Here is a 24,090-nt window from a genome sequence, read left to right on the forward strand (position 1 = left end):
AAAAGTATTATCTCCAAATAATACCCAGGTGAGCATACACTATCCAAGGTGAGAGAAGCAAAGCTGAACTATCGGCTAGGGTCTCAGGATCAGTAATGGGCAGAGGCTGAATTCAAACTCAAATCTACATTCAAATTGTTTTCTCTTACATAATCTATAAAATACAAAAATAAACCCGTTTGCCCGCTTGGAACTTATTTACAACAAAAAATAGACAAAACAATAGAACAAAAAATAGAAAACAATAGAACAATATAGAATAGAAAACAGAAATAGAAATATAGAAATAGAAATAGAAAACAATAGAACAAAATAAAAACCAATAGAACAAAAAATAGACATCGACTTATCATAGTGTGAGAGTAAGTACCTTAAACAAGATACAGAAAAACTGGTATGGTAGCTAAGAAAGCCAAGATTACCTACTGCTGGTGAACCATGGAAAGAGGAAAGAGAACAGCGGAGACCAGGCCAGAGTGATACCTAAATCCAAACCGCTAGGGGTCCCAAGTAAAACTAGTTTATAAATAATTTGTTGAATGAATGCATGAATGAGAAAGAATGATACCATTGCTTGGATTTCTATCTCATTACTTATGACTTATCAACATAAAATTTAATTATTATTTGCTTCAGATCCTGTTTCTGAAGAAGGGATCTCTTGATAGAAAGTGTCTTCTAAGTGGCTTGATGCTCTATCGGTTATAGCACAGTTGGGGGAGAGAGAGAATGTTAACGTTCTCATTATGTAAATTTTGAGTCACATCACTGCTCTTCCTGCTGCCCCCTGAACAGAAATTCTCTATTGCAGTGTGCCTTGTTTGGATCCTACTGAACATCAGTTGGGACGAAACGATTTTAATATCAGCCAGTCTATGAGTATGGTCTCAACATCAGTGAAATGACTTCATAAGCTATGATTTCCCATATGCACTTTCTCTCAAGCAGAACAAAGAAAGTTTGCTTGATAATAAAGATGGGATCCCAGTCTCACCGCCACACTCTCTTCAAGGACTTTTTTGACGCCTCCCCTGTGATGTGCCTGGAGCCTGGCTATGGCTACAAACAACAGAACTCCATAAGTGTCGCCATTTTAATTAAGGAAGGCGCTAAAAAGCGCTGCCCTCCTATCTCGACCCTTCTTTTGTAATCAGCATACTTACTGTCACCATATATTTTTGGTTCTAGAGTGGTTTTAACTATTTAAGCAAAGGAGAGAGGATTTCATGCAGTTATGATGGGCATTCTTCTGTTGGGAAGTCTAATTTTATTTTAATAGTAGCATCTTGCTCTCATATGGTTAAACATTTCACCTGTATTTCCGCTTGTTTTGAGGGTTGTTGTTCTTTTTCCACAGTGTATACTTTGTCTTTCCATAATCACTCAGTAATTCCAATTTGCACATTTTTTTTTTCATTATAGGAGTCAAGTTTTCACTGTAAGATTTTGGTGTACAATTCAGGCTTTGGATATTTCCTTGGCAGTTTTGTCAAAGCTCTGTGTCCTTTAATAATGTGTACAGTGGTTACTCAAATAAATTTTATCTTTTAACAAAAACATTTGCCTTACAGGATTTTTTTTTCTTAGAGCCAATGAACTCTTAGAGTTTTTGTTTTTCGTTTTTTGTTTTTAATTTTAATTGCAGTTAGTTAAGGTTTCTGGAGTTCCTGATCTAACATTTATACATTCTGGATCTTCCCACTTTGTTGTTTTAGCCGACTTGCAACCCACAAACTCCATTCCCTCATCCTCAAGATATTCTCTATTCGTCCAGACAACGCCTTTCCCTAGCCCCCTGCCACCACACTCGAAATCCAGCTGACAATTTTCCTTGTTCTAGCATTTATACTATTGAGAAAATAAAACCTTGCTCCGTGGCTACCACAAATTTCTCTTGCCATCCTCTCCTAGACTATGTATTCTGTTTGGCATCTTTTTTGTTTTTGTTTTAAAATATACATAACATAAAATTTAGAATCTTAACCATTTTCCAATGTACAGTTCATAAATGTTTGCATATTCATTATTGTGCAACAGATTTCTAGACCTTTCTCATCTTAGAACATTGAAATGCTCTATCCATTAAACAATAACTCTACATTCCCCTCTTCCTCCAGCCCTCAGAAACCACTACTCTACCTTCTGTTCCTATGAATTTGACTACTTTAGATACCTCCTATATGTGGAATCCTACCGTGTTTGTGTGATTTATTTCACTCAGCATAGCATCAACTTTTCTCCTTGGTGTAGCATGTGTCAGAATCTCCTTCCTTTTTCAGACTGAATGATATTTCGTTGCTTGTATATATCACATTTAGTTCATTCATCTGTCAGTGGACATTTGGGCTGTTTTCATGACTACCGTACATAATGCTGCTATGAACATGCGTGTGCAAATAGCTCTTCAATTCAATTCATTGCTTTCAATTCAATTCATTGCTTTCAATTCAATTCAATTCATTGCTTTCAATTCGTTAGACACATACCCAAAAGTGGGATGCTGTTCAGCATCTTTTATTCAGTCATAATCAGTACTATTTTCATTCCTCCAAATTATCCGTCCATGCACCTCAAGCCATCTATTCTACCTTTGTCTCTATTCTCCTTCTCTTAGGAGCTGATGAAAGCATCACAGGGTAACCGGGTCAACCTCCTCTCCCTCCACCTCTGTCACTTCACCCAAATACTTGTGTCCGGCTTGTTCAGCTTCCTTAGCTTCTGTGAGTATGGGGATGGTAACAGGAGTAATGGCAGAGAAGGCTGCTCTGAGCTAAGAACTAGACCTTCAAGAAAGGGGGTGAGAAAGCAGATGTCAGGAAATCAATGCAAAAGGAAGTGGTAATGGGTGGTCTAATATCTGCTACTATATCTTCCCACCCCCATCCCCCTCCCTTCTCTACGGCATTTGACGGTTGCAATTATTCCACTCTCCACACAATTCATTCCAACTCTTGCTTTACATACAACTGACTCTTATTTTTTTTTTTCAACGTTTATTTATTTTTGGGACAGAGAGAGACGGAGCATGAACGGGGGAGGGGCAGAGAGAGAGGGAGACACAGAATCGGAAACAGGCTCCAGGCTCTGAGCCATCAGCCCAGAGCCTGACGCGGGGCTCGAACTCACGGGCCGCGAGATCATGACCTGGCTGAAGTCGGATGCTTAACTGACTGCGCCACCCAGGCGCCCCCAACTGACTCTTATTTTAACTAAATTTTAAATCTGGGGTCCTTAAGGACCACAGACCTCCAAAGGTTTATGGCTAGAACTAAATTTCAATATAGCCGCTTTCCTTTGTAATCCTAGGTATTCTATTTTGTGCGTTAAAAAGATTAATTCTAGGGGCACCTGGGTGGCTCAGTGGGTTAAGCGTCCGACTTCAGCTCAGGTCACGATCTCATGGTTTGTGAGTTCAAGTCTCACATCGGGCTCTGTGCTGACAGCTCGGAGCCTGGAGCCTGCTTCGGATTCTGTGTCTCCTTCTCTCTCTGCCCCTCCCCTGCTCACTCTCTCTCTCTCAATATAAATAAACATTGAAAAAATTAAAAATTAATTCTGGAGGCACCTGGGTGGCTCAGTTGGCTAAGCGTCCAACTCTCAATTTTGGCTTAGGTCATGATCTCACAGTTCTTGAGATCAAGCCCTGCAACAGGCTCCACATTGACAGCTCAGAGCATGCTTGGGATTCTCTCTCTCTCCCTCTCCCCCCCTCACACACTCTCTCAAAATAAATAAATGAACATTAAGAAAAAATAATTCTGAGGAGGGGTCCAAAGGCTCAGCCAAAGAGACAAATGGGTCCACCATACACAAAAATATTAAAAACCATGAAACACATGTGAACCACATCTAAGTGTTTCCATCCTGATCTTCCTATCATTTATTCTACATACATGTTCTCCCTTAAGAGTGCCATCAATTCCTGAGGTTTTGACCCTCTGCCACCCATTTCCTTTTCAAAAGGCCTCTTGCTGGACATCTCTGGAAGTCCGGTTTCATAATCAAACTATATTCCCAATATTTTCCTAGAACACTCTCACACTTCCTGGCTCTCACTAAAACTCCATCTGTCTCAGGCCCCCAAGTCTTTCTCAGGTTTAAAAAAAAAAAAAATCCTTTGACACTCTCTCTTTAAAAAAAAAAAAAGTTCATTTTTGAGAGAGAGCACGTGAGCTGGGGAGGGGCAGAGGATCCAAAGTGATGCGGGGCTTGAACTCACAAACTGTGAGGTCACGACCTGAGCCAAAGGCTGACACTTTACCAGCTGAGCCACCTGGGTGTCCCAACACACTCTCCCTTGATCAAGTTACCCTCTCTCTCCCATATGTTTCCTACTGGTGCTGCAACAAGTTACTCTGTAGCTGGAAATGACTCAGATGTATTCTTTTACCAGTCTGGAGGTCAGGAGGCCAAATGAATCCTACAGAGCTAAGACCAAGGTGCTGTCTTTTCCAGCATCTAGAGGTGGCTGTCATTCTGTTCCACTCATGGCAGCACCTCTCCAGTCTCTGCTCCGGTCATTGCCTTCTCTCACTCTGATCTAGTGCCTCCCTTTCATAAGGACTCGTGTGATAACACTGCCCACCTGGATAATCCAGGGTAATCTCCCACCTCAAAGCCCTTAAATCAATCACATTTGCAAACCCCCTCTTGCCGCCTAAGATAACATAGTCACTGGTCTGGGGATTAGGATGTGGGCATCTTTGGGGTCATTATTCAACCCATCACACACACCCATTTCTCTCACCCTTGAATTCTTAACCCCCTGCTCCAAATGCATCCTTCCCCCACGTTTTTGTTCATTTCAACAAATAGCACCATCACTCATTTTGAATCCTGAGGCTAATTCAGGATTCAAGGCTAATTCTCTTTCTCAGCACTAACTTTAAGAAAGGAAGTAACCAAAATCCAATGCATGAATAAATTCTGTTCATTCTGCCCCCAGTTTCTTAATTACCTCCAGTCAAGGCCACCATCAAATCTCACCTGGATGATGGCAAAACCTCCTTGCTGGTCAGCGCCATCACTATCGCCTTATTCCAAGCCAGTCTCCCTGCCGTATAGACAATTATATGTTAAAAATGTAAATCTGATTAGGTCAGCTAAAAAATTTTTTTCTGGTGGCTTGGTATCTCTCAATTCAACTTAAAGGAATCAGTTCCTCGTATTTCCTACATACTGTACGTGTTGCCCCAAACGGTGGCTTTCACACAAGGAGCAGGCATTTCGTTTGCTGACCTATTCACGCGGATTCTTGACCAGGGGAAAAGTCATGCGGAGGCGTTGGAAAGCTGAGCAGCAAGATTCCACCGCCTTTATCCGGAGCCGCCCAGCCTCCACGCGGACGACATCAAGGAAACGAATCATCACCAGCTTTTGCTCCTGCGGAGGGCTCCCGATGGTGGTCGTGGGAGCGAAACTCGTTAGAAACGATGCAAATTAGTAGTAAACAAGCCCTCGCCCCCTAAGGGGAAGCTGCGGTCAAAGTCTTCTTTCCGCCCCTCCCAGCTGCGCTCTCCACACTCCGCAGCGCTGGGAGCGAACGCGTTGCCTCTCATCTCCTCGCTGCGCTCTCTGCTGCGCTTTCCTTCGAGGTCGCACCTCTTCCTGGAGAGGATGGGAGCCTCTTCTCGGAGGAGCCCGCAGCCTCTCGGGCCGCCGGCGCCCCCTCTCTCCCGCTCCGGAGGAGCCCTCCTCGCGGTTCTGCTGCTGCTCACGCTGCCGGCGGCCTGGGGTGAGACTCGGGGCTGGGCGCTGGGTGGGGCGAGGAGGCAGGGGGACTCTGAGATCCCCGCCCATGCCGGGACCCTGGTGGCTCTGGGTGATCCCCTCTGCCGGGGCTTGTGTTGTGCCAGCGCCCGGGAGCGCGCAGGTGCCGAGCAGGTGCAGAGCAGGTGCAGCAGGAAATTTCTCTGCCTCTGTCTGTTAACAAAGGCCGGCGAGAGGAGCGTAGTGCTGATTGCAGCCAAGAAACGGGGGGCTGGAAATACGACCAACTTGGGTTCTAATCCTAGCAAGTTCTTAAGTGTGAGGAAGGTTCCTGCACCTGCCCGAGTCCGTTTCCTTTTCTGTGTGGTGTGAACCCGGATTTCTACCTCGTGGTGTTGTTACCTAAATGGCATGAAATGTGTCCAGGGGTCTAACACAGAGCCTGTCACTTAAGTTCTTTCCTCCAGCCAATCTTTCTGAACTTTGTGCGTGAGGGTGTTTGGACAAGGAGTCCTGCCGGTGGAGTTTTCACCGTAAACTGCCTTGCATCTGGTTGGATGCGCCCCACTCACACCCCAGACCACCACGTGCACCTATTGAGCGCCAACGTGTGAAGAAGTCCCACGGGGTTAGAAGATCCAGCGAAGTTCCAGAACCCTCAGTGTCACTAGTCGCAGATAGAAGGGAAGTGTAGAGATGTTTTCACAGTGTGGCAGTGTGGTCATGTGTTTTAGTAGAAAATAAAGCCTGTTATAACTGATGGGAAATTTTGAGGTGGCATCTTCCCTTCCTTCCTTCCTTTTAAATAGGTAAACATTTTCAGTTTGAACCCTTCTCTTCTTATTTTTGGCTTTCTGAGAAGTCTTAGTTGCTTGGACTCCTTGGTAAAACCTCTCCGTTGAAATGAGAGTCCTAATTATTTTTGTCCAGCCTCTTCTTGACCAAGTGACTTTGTTCTCTGTTGTCGCTAGACATTGTGTGTTCATTGTTTGTGCCGTCTAAGAGAGTAAGGAAAAAGGAAAACCAAGTTTCCACTGAAGTCATTACTAATAGACGTCCTAAAGTAACCAACCAGGTGAAGAAACGTGATAAAGCCAAAAGTTTTATTACTAGAAGAGAAGCAAGCCAAGTGTATTAAGCAATCTATGGTCAATGCGTAGAAATTTTTGTGAACCTTTTGAGTATATTTGTGTCTCTTCTTACTGGAATGTTAATTGCAAAAAAAAAATATTTACTAAGGTTATCATAATAACCTGAAAATGTGAAACAGCTTAGTAATTTACTTGCCAAAGGAATTTAGGTAAAGAAAATGTTTATGGAATGCTGACAGTATGCACAGCACTTCGGACTTTATGAGAGAGCTATTTCTCCAAGGTGCATTCATGTAGAAGCTGTGTGGTGGAGTTTTATGAACTTTTCTTAATTAGGAGGCCTGGGTTCTGTTTTTTTCAGCCGCTACTTACTATCTGTCGGTCTGGAGCCCAGCAAGCCAGTCACATCCCTGACTTTCAGTGTCCATACATACAAAATGAACATAGTCGACATCCTGCCATATGAGAGGACTATTGTGAAAATCAAATGAGGTAGTGTATGTGACAGTGTTTTTTGTAACCTGAAAAGCCCCTGTAGATCTGAGAAACCATGAGTAGGACCTTCCCTGACAAGAGCCTAAAGACCACAGCATGACTCAAAAGGGGGACATCTCAGCTTTGATGATCAGAGAAGGCAGAGGGCAAGGAGCATGGCGCTCGCAGCATTTAAGGAGTGAATCCAAATTGCACATGCGGATTCACCCGGATAGTTATTTCACATACACAGGAGCACACTCAGGGTACTAGGGCAGTGTGGAGCACAGGACGGACTCTGGCGCCCTCACCTGGTCCTTGGGGCAGATCTCACTCTGTTGCCGCGCTGTGTAAAGACGCAAGGTAGAAAAGATGGCAAGTCCAGTGGCTTTCTGTGAATTGTCACCTATTTCAGTTTACATGTATTCAGATGAGCAGGTTTATGGTTTATATTACCTCGTTTTATCTAATATAACCTCTGTGATCGCACAAGTAACTTTGAAGTGTTTCCACATAGAAACAGAATGAAGATAATTCTAGTAAGGCCAACTTAAGCAAACAAGACAATCCCTTCCACGCATGGACACACGCAGACATGCGCACACAGACACACGCAGGCACACACATATCCAAGCTCTTTGTCAGAGACACTAAGAGGAAGAAACATTGTCAGTCTAATCACAAGTGACCAGAAGTTCACAAAATAAAAAAACGAGAAAATGTCAAGACTACTTGAAATGAACATCCACCTTGTGAACAGAGAAACTCATTGTGACTATTTTGTCCCTTTAGACATTAATTAATGATCATATTAAGTCATCATGATTAGCAAAGCATTTAAAATGTTTATTTCATCTCTATCGCGTATTTTAAAATTTCTATTTATGTATAACATGTGATATTATATAGTTTTATAAATATAAAATTATCACATATATTTAAATATATTTACTATTTTAATATATAATACATGTAATATAGTTCTTTTATATAACAATTTTATATAAATTATGTTATATTTATATATATAACATGACATTACAATTTGTTATACAATTAACATATATAATTACATCATATGCATGTGAAATTTATTAAGTGGTATAATATGAATATAATTTAATGTGTAGTATTAAGTTGTTATAGTTTGTATATATAGTTTATAAGTAATTTATAATATACATTGATCTGTATAATATAGTATATATTATATATTATAATATAATAAATTAATATGTTATATATAACATAATATTCCAAACTATATAATACATAATATTATATATTACATTAGATTATATAATATACCAAATATAATATGTAGTATATACTAATATTATAAAATATATAAATATTTTAAAATATTAAATATAAATACATTAAATTTTTTTAATGCATGCTTTTTTTCCTTAACTGATGAAGGTGTTTTAATAAAACATTTGCAGACATTTGCGGATCTTTTCATAAAAGAGTAGAATCTGCAGACTGGAGACCAGAGTGTGCCCCAGGTTGACAGTTCATGTTTGAACAGAGGCATGGAAGTAATAAGTAAATTGTTTTTCTAGCACAGAATAAATCAATCTGCCTTGAATGGAAAGTTTGGATTGGGAGTATTTCAATGTGGACTGGGTCACCCAAGACAAAACCACAGCGAGATGATTGTATACACCCACTAGAATAGCTAAAATGTTAAAAATTGAGCATACAGTGTTGGCAATAAGATGAACTAACTGGAATGACTTCCAACTCCTTTGGAAAACAGTTTGGCAGTTTCTTAAAAAGTTAGACACAAATGTGTCATACGACTGAGCATTTTACCCCTACGTATTTACTCAAGAGATGTGAAAGCATGCGACCACACAAAGACTTCTATAGAATTTTCACAGTGGCTTCACTTGTAATAGCCCACAACTGGAAACAATCCAAATAACCTCCAGCAGCTAAAGAGATGAACTAAATTAAGTATATTTGTACAACTGAATATTACCGAGCAAAAAGAAATAATTTTTTTTTAAATGCAACAACCCAGATAAATCTCAAAATAAGCTTTCTGCGTAAAAGCTAGGCCAAAAGAAAAGAAAAAAAAAAAGTACCAACTGAGTGATGTGGTTTATATGAAATTCTAGAAGGTCAAATCAGTCTGTTGTAAGAGGAAGCAGGTCAGAGATCACCTAGAGGAGGAGGTGGAGAGATGGATGCATTACAAAGGGACGTGAGGAAACTAGAGGGAGCCTGATGGAAGTGTTTGTTATTTCCATTGTGGTAATAGTTTCATGGGGCATACATGTGTCAAAAGTCATCAAATTGAATACTCCAAATACTTTTCAGTTATTGTATTTAATATACTGTAAAGCTATGCGGAAGAGGTTTTTTTTAATAAATTAGAGTAGATCTTGAGTTTATGGAGTTCACGTTAATATATTTATTATAGGACAAATAGGATAAATAATTTATTTATTATAGGATAAATAGGATAAATAACTTGAGGGATTGGAAATGAAGGAGGAAAAGGAAGCTAGGTCAAGCTTTCTCTAGTGAGGATTCATACATTCTTTTTTATTTGGGCTATTATCCATATTTGCATTTTTACTTTTGCCTCACAGCTAGTAAGTAGAAGTTCAAGTCCAGATCGATATGAATCCAGTTCCTAACACTATACACCATTATATTTTGTATTAGTTTCTTATTACTGCTGTTACAAATTACCACAAGCTTAATGAACCAACTTCAGTTCAGGTCATGATCTCACAGTTTGCAAGTTCGAGCCCCACATCGGGTTCACTGCTGTCAGTGCAGATTCCCTTTGGATTGTTTGTTGCCCTCTCTCTGCCCCTGCCCCACAGGAGCTCTCCCTCTCCCAAAAATAAGTAAAAATTTAAAAAATTTTTAAATAATAAAAATTAAAAATTTGAAAAAACAAAACCGACAGATTTCCAAACCTAGAATAAAATGATATTTTTCCAACAGATATTTCTTCTTGATTACATACTGTTTGACTGTAAATATTATTTTTATTACCTTAACTTAAACCTATTAGGCCTGAAGGGGAGATAGCTGAGTCTAGTATTTAAATATATATATACACACACATATATATATACATATACACACATATATATACATACACACACACACACACATATATATATTTAACTCTTAATTGCCTTCAAAATAGCAACGACTTTCTAAGTGAGTAGATGCTGATTTAAAAAGTTCATATCTAAGATCGCTACTAAGGGAAGCAATCATTTTACCATTATTACAGTATTCTTCTTCTTTGGTCACATCCATGAAGCATATTGGAGAAAAACAGACAGCAGAGTAGAAGTTTCTCCATTAACTCTGATGCCACTGTGGTCTTGGTCTCCAGGTAATTGCAAAGCCCCGGCACAGCTCCCGTTTGCCAGGCCTACAAAACCGATTGAGAAGTTGGAGTTTCCCATTGGGGCATCTTTGAACTACATATGCCGCCCTGGTTACTACAAGAAACAGTTCCGTATCACCTGCCAAGAGAACTTGACCTGGTCAAGTGCTGAAAACAAATGTGAACGTAAGTACCTTTAGACTGAGAATTCCACTGTGTCAGTTAAACGTCCATAAGAGCTGGTTCAATTGTTCAGGTTTTGGAACCAAGATGCATATGACTTAAGAAGTTTGCCTAAAAGGGATTGCAGATGTGAGAGCTATTCTTTGCGTCCTATCTTCCTATTGCTTTGACTTCCTGACACCTTCATTACAAGTTCGATTCATGAGAAATGACTATCACAAGGCATGACTGAGGGAAAACCTCCATTCAGTAGGGGTTCCCCGTTGTCACCACTGAAACTGAGTAACGAGTGACTTGGGAAAGGAAAGAGAAATGTAGGCGGGGAGAAAATCCCACACTTTGAGACCCTGATTTACACTGGTTGAATTACAAAGTGAACACTTTGGGAATAAGGGAAGTTTACATTTTTCTGGGAGGCACAGTATGAGGATGAGGTAGATCTGGAGGAAGGCTCTTTTTGAAAGTGGTGCTTAGTGGGTGGCTGGTCCTAAGGCAGTCTTGTAAGTGTCTTCAAGGGGGCAAAAGCCTTGGAACTACAAATGCTTTTCAGTAAAGGTTGGGACAGCCCGTTGGGATCTTATGTACTTACTAAGAGAAGTTTGGAGTGTTCGATGTCCGGTCCCCAAATTCTACTTCTTTCCCATAGGTAAATCATGTGGAACTCCTCCAGAACTCATAAATGGCAGAATGACCATAAACGGAGACACAAAGTTTGGATCAACTGTTAATTATGCTTGTAATGAAGGGTGAGTCTAGTGCCAAGCATCACTGTTTGGGAGGACAGTTCCAGAATTGTAGCACCAATCTCTAAGCAATAGTCTTAGAAAGTCTACCTGCCTATTAAAAACATAGCAATAAGAGAGGTGCCCGGGTGGCTCAGTTGGTTAAGCTTCTGACTCTTGGTTTTGGCTCAGGTCATGATCCCGATGTCATGAGTCCGAGCCCTGCCTTGGGCTCTGCTCTGATGCTGAAAAGCCTGTTTGAGATTCTCTCTCTCACCCTCTCTCTCTCTGCCCCTCCCCTGCTCTCTCTCTCTCTCTCTCTCTCTCAAAATAAATTTTTTAAAAAAGAGGTTAAAAAACCAGCAATAAGATTTCTAAATAGAAGTGGTGGCTTGAATCCAGGCATTCAACTCTGCCTGAAATGACTAAACAAATATTGGAAAAATAGGAAAAAACCTATATCCGTGCTAGAAACCTGGGGGTGGAGAGGAAAGATGCCTACTGCACAACCAATTAATGTACCTAAAACCAAGCGAAACATTCATTAAATGGACCAGCTCTCTAAAGAAGCAAATGGAACAAACATTAGTTGATCCATGCATATATTCTTGCCCCAAAGCGCCAAGAACTAGAGATGTTGGACTGAGAAGTGGGAAAGAATGATTTGTTTGGGATGATGGAGCTGAATGGTAGACAGGCAAATTTCAATTGTTAGAGCACCTCTCCAGAAACGCACACAGTGCAGAAATCTTGCTGTGGGCATATTCTTGGCTTATCCTGAAGGGAGACAACCAATTCAGGAAAGAAGTAGAGAGACTGCTTTACCATAGATCTTAACTTTTGCTTTGTTTTTATTATTTGTTGCTCACTTAAAATACATTTACTATAGCATAAGCAATAACAATAAAATGAACTTCGGCATATACACCACCTACCTTAAGAAACATTGCTAGTACCTTGGAAGCCTCCTATGTGCCTTTTCCAATTCCCCTTCTACCTCCAACATCTGTGTGGAAGTAGCGACCATCCCGAATTTTGTGTGGTTCGTTCCCTTCCATTTGTTCCCCTTTTCTCCCATACATACTCCAAGTCAGTTTCTATTTAGCTTTCCCTAGTTTAAGCTTTATGTCACTGGCATGATACGCTACGTACTTCTCTTCAACTGGCTTTTCTATTTAACAGTTTGTTTTTGCCAATTATCTATGTGGTTGTGGTTAATTCATTTTCACTTGGGAGAGTATTTCCTTATGTGGGTATGCCACAATTTATTTTTTCTTGCTTGTTATATTTGGATTGTTGCCAGTTTGTTTTACTTTGTTTTGTTTTGGCTACTCTAAGCATTCCTGATATGAATACACATGCCTCCTAGCTCACATGTACAAAAGTTTCCTTAGGACAGTGGTTTTCAAACTTCTCTTACCATGATCCACAGCTAAGAAATGTAGTTTTATAACACACACACACACACACACACACACACACACACACACATCACACACAATTTTAATATAGATTAAAAGTTATTGAAAACTTCTTACCACTTCTAATCAACATTGTACTGGAGGTTCAAGCCAGGACAATTAATCAAGAAAAAGAAGCAAAAGGCATCCAAATTGGAAGGAAGGATTAAAACAGTTTCTGTTTGGGGGCACCTGGGTGGCTCAGACAGTTAAGAATCCGACTTCAGCTCAGGTCATGATCTCACAGTTCATGGGTTTGAGCCCCGCATTGGACTCTGTGCTGACAGCTCAGAGCCTGGAGCCTGCTTCAGATTCTGTGTCTCCCCCTCTCTCTGTCCTTCCCCTGCTCACGCTCTCTCACTCTCTCTCTCTCAAAAATAAACAAACATTAAAAAATTTAAATAAATAACTGTTTGAAAATGATGTGTTTTGTATAGAAAATCCTAAGGAATGTACACACACACACACACACACACACACACACACAAAACCTATTACAGCTAATAAATAGTTCAACAAGATTCAGGATATCAGACCAATACACAAAATTAAATTGCATTTCTATACTCTAGCAATAAACAATCTGAGAATGAAATTAAGAAACCAGTTCCACTTACAATAACATCAAAAAAAATAAAATCACTTAGAAATAAACTGCACCAAAGAAGTATAAAATTATACACTGAAGATTATGAAATATTTTTGAAAACAAAATGAAAGAGGATCTACATAAATGGAAATATATTCTATATTCATAGATTGGATGACTTAATATTGCTAGTGTTATAATAATATTGAATATTATAGAATTATAGAATATTGACTTCACCAAATTGACCCGCAGATTTAATACAATCCCTATAAATTCCAGCATCCTTTTGCAGAAATCGACAAGTTGATCCTGAAATTCTTATGGAAGTGCAAGGCACCCATACAGTCAAAAAAAATCTTGAAAAAGCAGAACTTCTCAATTTCAAAACTTAACTATAAACCTACAGCAATCAAGAATGTGTGATACTGACATAAGGGCAGATGTACAGATCAATAGAACAGAATTGGGAATCCAGAAGTAAAACCATACATTTATCATCAACTATTTTGCAACAAGGCACCAAGACTGTTCAAAGGTAAAAGAAGAATCTTTTCAACAACTGGGCCTGGGGCAACTGAATAACCAAATACAAAAGAGTGAAGTAGGAGGAATGCATGTCATGAATTGCGCCAACAGATTAAACCTGAAATGTTGGAGGAACCCAACTCAGTCTGGAAGTATAATAAATATTTTCTATATACTGCTAGATCTGTTTTATAATATTTTATTTCAGATTTTTTTCCTTTTTATTCTCATAAGTATGATAGGCCTCATAATTTCCCATTCTCATGCTGTCCTTGTCTGGCTTTATAACCAATTTATCCTCATAAAATGAGCAGAGTGTGTTTCTTTTCTGAAGCAGGCTTGATCTATCAATTTTTTTTTCCAATTTTCTCTTGTATTTCTGGGTTTTCTTTTATATATTTGAGGCTATGTAATTAGGTGCATACACATTTAATACTTCCTTATCTTCCAAGAGCATTAAAACTTATGTCGATTGCAAGAACTTCCAGTTCCAGGACACGATGGGCAGACTCACTTTTCTCTGCGTCTCTCTATGTAGCTAAATACCCTGGAAACTGTTCAACACGTAACCATGAAAGGACCACAAAAGGTGGAAAGGAGATGGGCTGGAGGACTATAAAACGTAAAGAGTGACCCCGTAGTGAGGTCCCTGGATTTCCTTTTTATCTCCAAGACTGGGTGCTTGGAAGGAACGCAACCCTGAATATTCAGCAGGCAGGAAGAGAGGGAGAGAGAAGCCTGTTCTCTGGTCAAAGGGCTGGGAAAAGCAAAGCTTAGTGGGGAGGTGGTGGGGAGACATGTTGATGGCAATAGTGGTCCAATCTGCCCAGCTTAGCAGCATAAGCGGAAATCAGGGATGGGGTCAGGGGAGCGTCTCTCCTTCTCGGAGAAGCCCTGAGAAGCAGCAGGTCCCCAGGTCACCAGCAGCTGTATCAATGGTAGAACCTGGGCTTCAGTCCCAATGACAATTTTATCTAATGCCGCACACCAGCCAGCAGCAGTGAGCTCTCTTCTGCCGGTGGTGACGGCGTCAACGGAGCCCAGTTGGCGAGACCTAGACTTCAACCCAGCAGCAGAAAGGGAACCAGGTTCGGGGTTTCCTCCTCCTCCATGCAGTAGGAGAGAGCCTCCCAGACCCATGACTCCTGGTTCTCCACCCAGCAGCAAAATGCAGCCTAGATAGGGGCTTCCCTCCCCTGGTGGCCACAACACAAAACGAAGGGGGAGCTCCCCCCTCCCCAGATAGCCAGAGAACAGGCCAGGGAGGTTCCTCTCCATGCAAGGGTTGAACATCTCTCACGCCTCACCTAGTGGTACCAGGCAGGTCAGAGAAGCGCCTCCGCCGTCCCAGGCAGTGTCAGCAGGGATGCGGAGCCAGGAGAATGAAGCCGACCAGAATAGCCCTGCAAGACTGGAAAATCCAATTGTCGTTGGAACTAAAGCCCACAAAAATAGGCCAGAATCTACACACTACCCTAAAGAGAGCGGTTACGTGCTAAACTTGATTTCACTAAGAGCAAGAGTCGCTTAACACAATATCCCAAGTGTTAGGATCCAAGAGAAAAATCACGTGTCACATCAAGAACCAGGGAAATCGCAGCTTGACTGAGAAGGGATAATCAATACCAGTAAGTATGCCAATGCCAAGATGAGTCAGATGTTGGAACTATCTAACGAAGATTTTAAAGCAGCCTTCATAAAATCGCTTCAATAAGTAATTACAAATTCCCTTGAGAAAAATCTTAAAGGCAAGCAAAGAGAAAGGACACACTACCTATAGGGGAACACAATTTGAATGGCAGTGGGTTTACTATCTGAAAATATGGAGGCAAGAAGGAAGTAGCACACCTTTTCCAAATACGAAAGAAAAGAACTTATTAACTGTGAACTCCATGTCTTTAAAAATATTAATCGCATACCTGGAATAAATCCCAGTTGGCTATTGTATATGATTCTTTTTATGTACTGTTGGGTTTGATTTGTTAATACTTTATTGAAGTTTTTTTTACTGTCTATAAAATGTTAGCAAATCAAACCCAGTAAGGCATTAAAAAAATTGCCTACAGTGACCACAGTGGAAACTACTCCGGGTATGCAAGACAGATTCAACATTCAAAAGTCAATCAACATAATCAACTATATTAACAGGCTAAAGAGGAGAAAATTTTTAATATTTTAGAAGTGTCTTATGTATGTATTTTAAGAGAGAGAGAGAGCGGAAGAGGGGCAGAGGGAGAAGGAGAGAGAGAATCCCGAGCGGGCTCCACACTGTTAGCATAGAGCCCGATGTGGGTTCTAGCTGGTGAACTGTGAGATCATGACCTGAGCTGAAATTGAGTCAGACACTTAATTGACTGATCCACCCAAGCTCATATTAATTTGTATGCTCAAAGTAGAAAATATATATGCTCATATCAACGGTCCCAGAAATTGCAGTTGACAAAGTCCAATAACAAATCATGGTAAAAACTCACAGCAAGTTAGGGATGGATTTGAACAAGTCTGAAATCAAGGTGTAAGCAGGTTGGTTCCTACTGGAGACTCTAAGGAAGAATTTATTCCATGCTTTTCCCCTAGCTTCTGGTGGTTACCAGCAGTCCTTGGTATCACTTGGCTATAAACACATCTCTCCATCTCTGCCTCTGTCTGGCTTTGCCTCACATGACTTTGCCTCTGTATGTGTTACCTTTGTCTTCCCTCTGTGTGTCTCTTTGTCCAAACTTCCTTCTTCCTTTGAGGACACCAGTCATTGGAGTAGGGCCCCCGCTAATCCAGTGTGACCTCATCCTAACTCTGTTACATCCGCCACAAACTTATTTCCAAATAAAGTCAGATTCTGAGGTTTCAGGACGTAAATTTAGAGGCATACTATTGAATCCAGAATGGACATGAATGGACATGTCATTGAAGAGAATATGCGATGTAAGTACATGAACATATATTCAGCTTCATTAGCCATTAGGAGAATGCAAACTAAAACAACACGGGGGTGGGGGGGCGCGCCTGGGTGGCTCAATTGGGTGAGCGTCCGACTCTTTGGATACATGTCATTTTACATTTGTCCAAGCCCATAGAATGTCCAACACCAAGAGTGAACCCTGATGTAAACTATGGACTTGAGATGATAATGATGTGTCCACGTAGCTTCATCAATTGCAACAAATTGTACCATTCTGGTGGGGGATGTTGGTAATGTGGGAGGTTGTGCATGTGTGTGGAAAGGGAGTATATGGTAAATCCCTGTACCTTCTGGTCAATATTTCTGTAAACTTGAAACTCCTCTTAAAAATAGTCTGTATAAAAAAAATTGCATAGATGTAAATACACATGCACCCCTCACACAAATTAGCACAAATAAAACTGAGGAAATTTGAACCAAATTGGCAGATCATACCTATGCCAATGTCCTGGTTGTAATATTCTACTATAGTTTTGCAAGAGATTATCAATGGGGGAGATATTCCACATTTATGGAACACTTGGAATAGTTTGTGGCATACTAAGTGAGAATTTCTGCCTTGACCATTTTAAATATGAAATCAGTGTTGGACTTTTGTTGTTCTGTTTGGATTTCCTTTGGTTTGAGGTTGATGAATCTTAAATACTGTAGGTTTCTACAAAAGCGTGGCTTAAAGTAGAGAGAGCCCATTTAGTTGAGAAGGCATGAAGAAAAAAATTTAAAGTCCAAATGAAGACATAAACTTTGGGAAAGTGATAGTACTATGACAAATGGAAATTGTCCTTCTGAATTCTCCAAGATTGCGATCTCTAGTAAGTAGCAATATAAGTAGGAAAATGAACAGGGAATATAACATTCATTCTTCTTTATCTTTAGATACCGACTCATTGGTCAGCCCTCTAGCACGTGCCTCATCTCGGGCAATACTGTCGTCTGGGATAACAACCCACCTACTTGTGAAAGTGAGTTGAGATATTCTTTCCTGTTACCTTCACCAATGGATTCTAAGTTTCCTCCTGGAGTTGTAAAAATCTTAATTGAATTCCTTTTGTGCATTCTGTCCCTCAATCCCTAGGGGGTTTCTGGCAACTGTTTCCTTAAATGTTTCCTTATCCCAGGATGTGCTTTTTCTGAATCTGGGGACTTAAATGCAGAAAAGCCTTCAAACTTTATTTTTACTTCAAATAATTTGGAATTATGTTGACTGTACCACCCCCAGTATAACAATCATTCTGCTTGGCAAATTAGTGAAGATTTTTTTTTAAGTGTTACTCTCGAAGGTTGGTGAAGCTGTGTATGAATCAACACTTTCATGTACCTAGAGTTACACAAAACCTCTTGAAGGGTACCATGTACTGTGACCCTCAAAAGTGGGCATCTATTTTGACCCAGTTCTTAGAACTTATGCTTGGGAAATAAACACAGACTTTTACTAGGAGTTCACTGTAAACGTTTCATTGTTGCATTCTTTATAATGGCAAAAATGTTAAAGTAACCTAAATGTTTCAAATCATGGTCTGGAAAGTACTGGAAGGAGTCATGTTAATAATGACTATGGAGAATTCCCTAAGAAACATAAAATCAGAGTTAGAAGAAATACCAGCCATGCACCAGAATATTATTCAGCCATTAAAAAAAAGGGGGTGGGTCACCTGGGTGGTTCAGCTGGTTAAGCTTGGGACTTCAGCTCAGGTCATGATGTTACAGTTTGTGGGTTGGAGCCTCTCCATCGGGCTCTGTGCTGACAGCTCAGAGCCTGGAGCCTGCTTCAGATTCTGGGTCTCCTCTCTCTCTGCCCCTTCCCAACTCTTTCTCTCTCTCTCTATCTCAAAAATAAATAAGCATTAAAAAAAAAGATGTCATGGAAAAGCACTTCATGACATGTAAAGATGCTAATTATATATTTTATGTGAAAAAATTAGGTGACAGGACAGTACTCTGGCTAGATCTCTTAATTTAAAGGTAACACACCTATATCTATTCCTGTATTTTCATCTCTGTTTCTAAATCTGTAACCTTTTCTCTATCTAAACCTTGGTGAATGGCTTTCCGCCTCCTTGGTGAAAGTGGGAGGAAACTTCTTGTATACATTTTGACCGTGCAGCCGCATGCTTTCTCAAGAAGATCCAGTCTCCTATTTATTCAAACTGCCCTAGGTCCATAAACTGGCTCTCAAGTCTGGGCATTGGTTGGTGAATAACCATAACTTTTTTTTTTTTTTTTCAGTGATTCAAGTCAAACCTAGATCTTTTCTGCTTCTACCCATCTAATAACACTTTAGTCTGTTATTCTTCTATTTCGGTTTTAGAGATTCCACAATCAATCAGCCAGGAGCAACGATTTCTACAGGCAATTTCTGTTTCCATTGTCTCTGGCCCTCTGGCCCTCGAGTGTTGCCACTTGACGCCTACCATCCTGAGGTCGTTCCGTCACCATGAAATGCAGGGAAGACAGTTCCATAACTAAATCCCAATGTCATTCCCAGCCTACAGAGAATAAGCACCATAGATGTTTTTCAAGGTTACTGAATATTCTGCATGAATGTATTACTCAAAGCCTTGGGTGAAAAGATAAATGTTCTCTCTCTCTTTTTTTTTTTTTTAATTTTTTTAACACTTATTTATTATTGAGAGACAGAGCATGGGCTTGGGAGGGGCACAGAGAGCGGGAGACACAGAATCGGAAGCAGACTCCAGGCTCTGAGCTGTCAGTACAGAGCCCAACGCGGGGCTTGAACCCACAAACCGCGAGATCCGGACCTGAGCCCAAGTTGGATGCTCAACTGACTGATCCCCCCAAGCTCCCCTAAAAGTTCTCTCTTTCAACACCCCACCCCTGTGCACATTGGTGGGGAGTTGACAAACAGATACTACATAAATCCACTCTGGCATTCGTAAACCCCAAATCATAGAATTGCTTCCTCAATAGTATCCTGAAAAAGCTCTGGTATTTCAGCTTCGTTCAGCAGAGGCCAGACTCTGACCCGCTGAATTCACAGTCTCATTTCTGGTGTTCTGCACCTTCTTGTAGGTCATAACTTGTACTCCCCACCCCCTCCTGTACTTCCAGGTCTGCCAGGACTTAAATCAGGTTTAAGGACCAGAAACAATGCGAAGTAGTAGGGGTAGGTCCGGAGGAAGATCAGCGGTCCCTGAAATTTGGGCTGCCCGATTTAGTAAATAAAAATACACGATGTTCAGTTAAACTCAAATTTCAAATAAGCAACAAATACTTTTGTATTCTAACTATGTGCCTTGCGATATTGGGGATATACTTACCCTTAGAGTTTTTTCAATGTTTTTCTGAAATTCAAATTTAACTGGACATTCTATATTTTCTCTGGCAATCCTATCAGGGCATCTGCCTCACGAGAGATCATTACAGTTTCTTTAGAGAAGGGAGGACCCCCTCAGACAGGGGAGGAGGGCCTGTTTCCCCTAGCAAAGGAGACTCAGCAGAACTCCCAGGTTCAAGGTATTCAGCTTTGCTCAAATCTGTCCATATATCTCCATCCCAATTTTCAGAGTCCTCCTTCCAATCAGTTCTCAAACTTTAACATAAGAGACCCTGTCGTGAATTCAATTTGTCGTGGAATCCAGCTACGGGATTGATTAGATGTTAGATTTGTGCTTCAGAAATTTTGGCTCTGTGGCTACGGAATGCAAGTGTTTTTCTTTTCTTTTTTCTTTTTAAGTTTATTTATTTATTTTGGGAGAGAGAGAGAGGAGAGACAGTGAACGTGGGAGCTGGGGAGGAGCAGAGAGAGAGGGAGAGGGAGAGAGAATGCTGTCAGCGCAGAGCATGAAGCGGGCTCTATCACACCAACCTTGAGATCATGACCTTAGCCCAAATCAAGAGTCAGAGACTCAACTGACTGAGCCACCTAGGTGCCCTACAAATATTTCTTTTAGGGCAGGTAGAGAAGCTTTCAGAACCAGACCTTGAACAGGAATTTAGAGCATTTTCTTTCTCTTAAGTTCTCCAAAGCACTTGGAAGCAAGCAACCAACCAGCTCGCTTTTCCTCCCTTCCTTCCTTCCTTCCTTCCTTCCTTCCTTCCTTCCTTCCTTCCTTCTCTCCTACTTGCTTCCTCCCTTCCTCCCTCCCTTCTTGTCTTCCTTCTCTCTTTTTTTCTTATACTAGATAGGACCCCTAATAAAATCTTGATGAAGGTATCTTTGTCTTGTTCCCCATCTCAAAGGGAAAGATTGAAATATTTCACCATTAACCAATATTTACTGTAGGCTTTTGTAGATACCCATTTTTAGATTAAGAAAATTCCCTTACAATATTCTTCATTGCTAAGAATTTTTTTTATCATTAAACCGTAAAGTTTACCAAACACATTGGCTACATATAGTGAACAGTCATATCTGTTTCTCCATTACTCTCTCTCTCTCTTTTTTTAATGTTTATTTCTTTTTGAGAGAGACAGAGACAGAATGTGAGTGGATTGGGACAGAGAGAGAGGGAGACACAGAATCCAAAACAGGCTCCAGGCTCTGAGCTGTCAGCACAGAGCCCGACGCGGGGCTCGAACCCACAAGCTGCAAGATCATGACCTGAGCTGAAGTCGGATGCTCAACCGACTGAGCCACCCAGGCGCCCCTCTCCGTTACTCTCTTAATGTAATGAATAGTTTTAATTTCTTTTTGAAAGACAAACTGATTTTGAATTCCAATTTTATATTCTTGGAATACATCAACTTGACAAAATATTTTATAATTTTTGTATGTTGTTTAATGTGCTTTTGTAATGTATTTTAGATGTTTTTGAGATATAATTTACATATCATAAAGTTACTCTTTTAAAGGATACACTGTAATGATTTTTAGTATATTCATAAGGTTGTGCGACCAGCACCACTCATTCTAGAACACTTTTATCACCCCATTCCTAGTGTTTTTTAGAGGGATCAGACTGTAATATTTTTCCCATGACTTAAATATCCCGTGTAATATTTTTCCCATTTCATTTCTCCCGTGAGAAAAAAAATGAAATATTTTTCTCATGTCCTTATGAGGTTTTGGTATCAAACTTACAATAGACTCATAAAGCCATCTGATTGTGTTCCATAGATTTGTTTCCCTTTAAGGCATTATTTCTTCCTTAGATATTCGAAAAAAAACTCACCAATAAAGCCCTATTGCCTATAGTTTATGTTGCTGGAAGTTCTTTTTTTCTTCTCCTTTTTTAAATCTCCAAGTTTTTATTTAAATTCCAGCCAGCTAACATATAGTGTAATATTAGCTTCAGGAATAGAATTGAGTGATTCATCACTTATATACAACACCCAGTGCCCATCACAAAGAGTGCCCTCCTTGATAGCCATCACCTACTTAACCCATCCCCCTGCCCGCCTCCCCTGGAAGGTCTTTTTTGCAACAATTTTTTCACACCATCTAGACTTTTTATTGAAAGACATATATTTATATATTACTGCATATATATAAAGTGCTCAGTAGTAATTATTCACTTCAATGAATCTTTACAAAGTGAACACACCCACATTAATAGCATTCAAATAAGATACAGCACATCAGAAGCTTCCCCATGCTCTTCCTCAGGGCTCATCTTTCCCAAATAACCATTATTCTGGCTTCTATCACAAGGATTAGTTTGCCCCGTCTTGAATTTTCTATTAAAGGAAACAAAAAGCATGTACTCTTTTGTGTCCAACTTCTGTTGAGTGTTATATGTAGGAGACTTATCCATGTTGTTGCATATGGATTAATTGGATCTTTTTTTTAATTGTTGTATGTATTTCATTGTAAGAACTTAACAATGAATTCGTAAACTCAGCTGTTTATATATCAGTACTTTATGCATGTGCATATGCAATAAATATCCATATATATGCAAATATAAATTTTCAAATCTTTATATATATATATATGCACATCTATATAGTGTTTATATTTACATAAGTGGAATTGTTGAGTTTGAACATAGCCAGTCTTCATAGATACTGCCAAAAGATGTCATACTGTGGTTGTACACATTACACTTCTACCGAAATCAGATGGAAAGTCCAGCTGCTCAATATCTTTGTCAACTTGATAGTTATCAATTGTTTAAATTTCAGCGATTCTAGGGGCTCACTGTGGCTTTAATTTGCATTTTCCTAATGACTGATGATGCAGAGCACCTTTTCATATCTTTGTGCAGTGCCTGTTCAAAAATTTCACCCAATGTTTGCTAGTTTGTGTATCTTTTTTATTGTCTTGGAGAAATTCTTTATACACAATGAACATAACACAATAAACAAAACACATTTTCTTCCAGGCTAAAATTGGTCGTTTTGCTTTCTTAATGATGTCTTTTGATGATAGAACGTATACATTTTTATAGTGTTTTTTAATAAGACTCAATAAATCTTTTCCTTTCTAGTCACTACTTTCTCTGTTCTTTTTTTTAATGTTTTTATTTTTTATTTTTGAGAGAGAGAGAGCAAGTATGAGTGGGGAAGGGGCAGAGAGAGAAGGAGAGAGAGAATCTTAAGCAGGCTCCACACTCAACATGGAACCTGACATGAGGCTTGACCCCACAATCCTGGGATCGTGACCCGAGCCTAAATCAAGAGTTGGATGCTCAACCAACTAGCTGGGCCACCCAGGCGCCCCACCACTTTCTCTGTTCTATGGAAGGAAGCTTTGCCTATCATTTTATCTCTTAAGTTTATGATTCACCTCAAATTTATTTTTTGTGTGGTGTGAAGTATGGTCAAGGAATGTATTTCCTTTTTTGTATGTGTTTTTGTTTGTTTTTTTCCTAATGGGTAGGCAATTCATCTAATATTACTGATTTTAAAAACCATTAAAAAAACATTTTTGTATATCACCATACAATAGTTTAATATCTGTGTCAGGTGTCATTATATGTGGGTCTCATTTCAGAGAGGTTCTGTGCTATTTTCATTACTATAGTTTTCATTACTATAGTATTTCATTACTATAGTATTCATTACTATAGTATTCATTACTGCAGTATTCTAATAAGAGTTGATATCTGG

General features: G+C 39.9%; 2 protein-coding genes and 1 long non-coding RNA gene across 7 annotated transcripts in view; 2 read left to right on the top strand and 1 right to left on the bottom strand.

The window, feature by feature from the left end:
* Positions 1-1,557, top strand: part of CR2 (complement C3d receptor 2) — a 34,835-nt gene extending 33,278 nt beyond the window's left edge. For all 4 annotated transcript variants that reach the window (XM_086693503.1, XM_086693505.1, XM_086693508.1 and 1 more), the window contains one exon: positions 812-1,557. The gene's annotated coding sequence lies outside the window, so the exon portion shown is untranslated. The remainder of the gene's footprint in view (positions 1-811) is intronic.
* LOC147572571 (uncharacterized) lies at positions 1,386-5,242 on the bottom strand. Its single transcript, XR_015245921.1, has 2 exons — positions 4,987-5,242; positions 1,386-2,783 (listed from the first exon to the last, which is right to left on the bottom strand). It is a non-coding gene; the product is annotated as an uncharacterized LOC147572571 (long non-coding RNA).
* A 360-nt stretch (positions 5,243-5,602) lies between these two features.
* LOC147572572 (complement receptor type 1-like) overlaps positions 5,603-24,090 on the top strand; it is a 61,906-nt gene continuing 43,418 nt past the window's right edge. For both annotated transcript variants that reach the window (XM_086693510.1, XM_086693509.1), the window contains exons 1-4: positions 5,603-5,734; positions 10,645-10,824; positions 11,468-11,567; positions 17,956-18,041. In XM_086693510.1, coding sequence (XP_086549636.1) covers positions 5,617-5,734; positions 10,645-10,824; positions 11,468-11,567; positions 17,956-18,041 — 484 coding nt within the window. In that variant the 5' untranslated portion in view covers positions 5,603-5,616. The remainder of the gene's footprint in view (positions 5,735-10,644; positions 10,825-11,467; positions 11,568-17,955; positions 18,042-24,090) is intronic.

The sequence above is a fragment of the Puma concolor genome, chromosome E4 (assembly GCF_028749965.1).
Source record: "Puma concolor isolate L17-30 chromosome E4, mPumCon1.1.hap2, whole genome shotgun sequence".
In the NCBI taxonomy this organism is placed as follows: domain Eukaryota; kingdom Metazoa; phylum Chordata; class Mammalia; order Carnivora; family Felidae; genus Puma; species Puma concolor.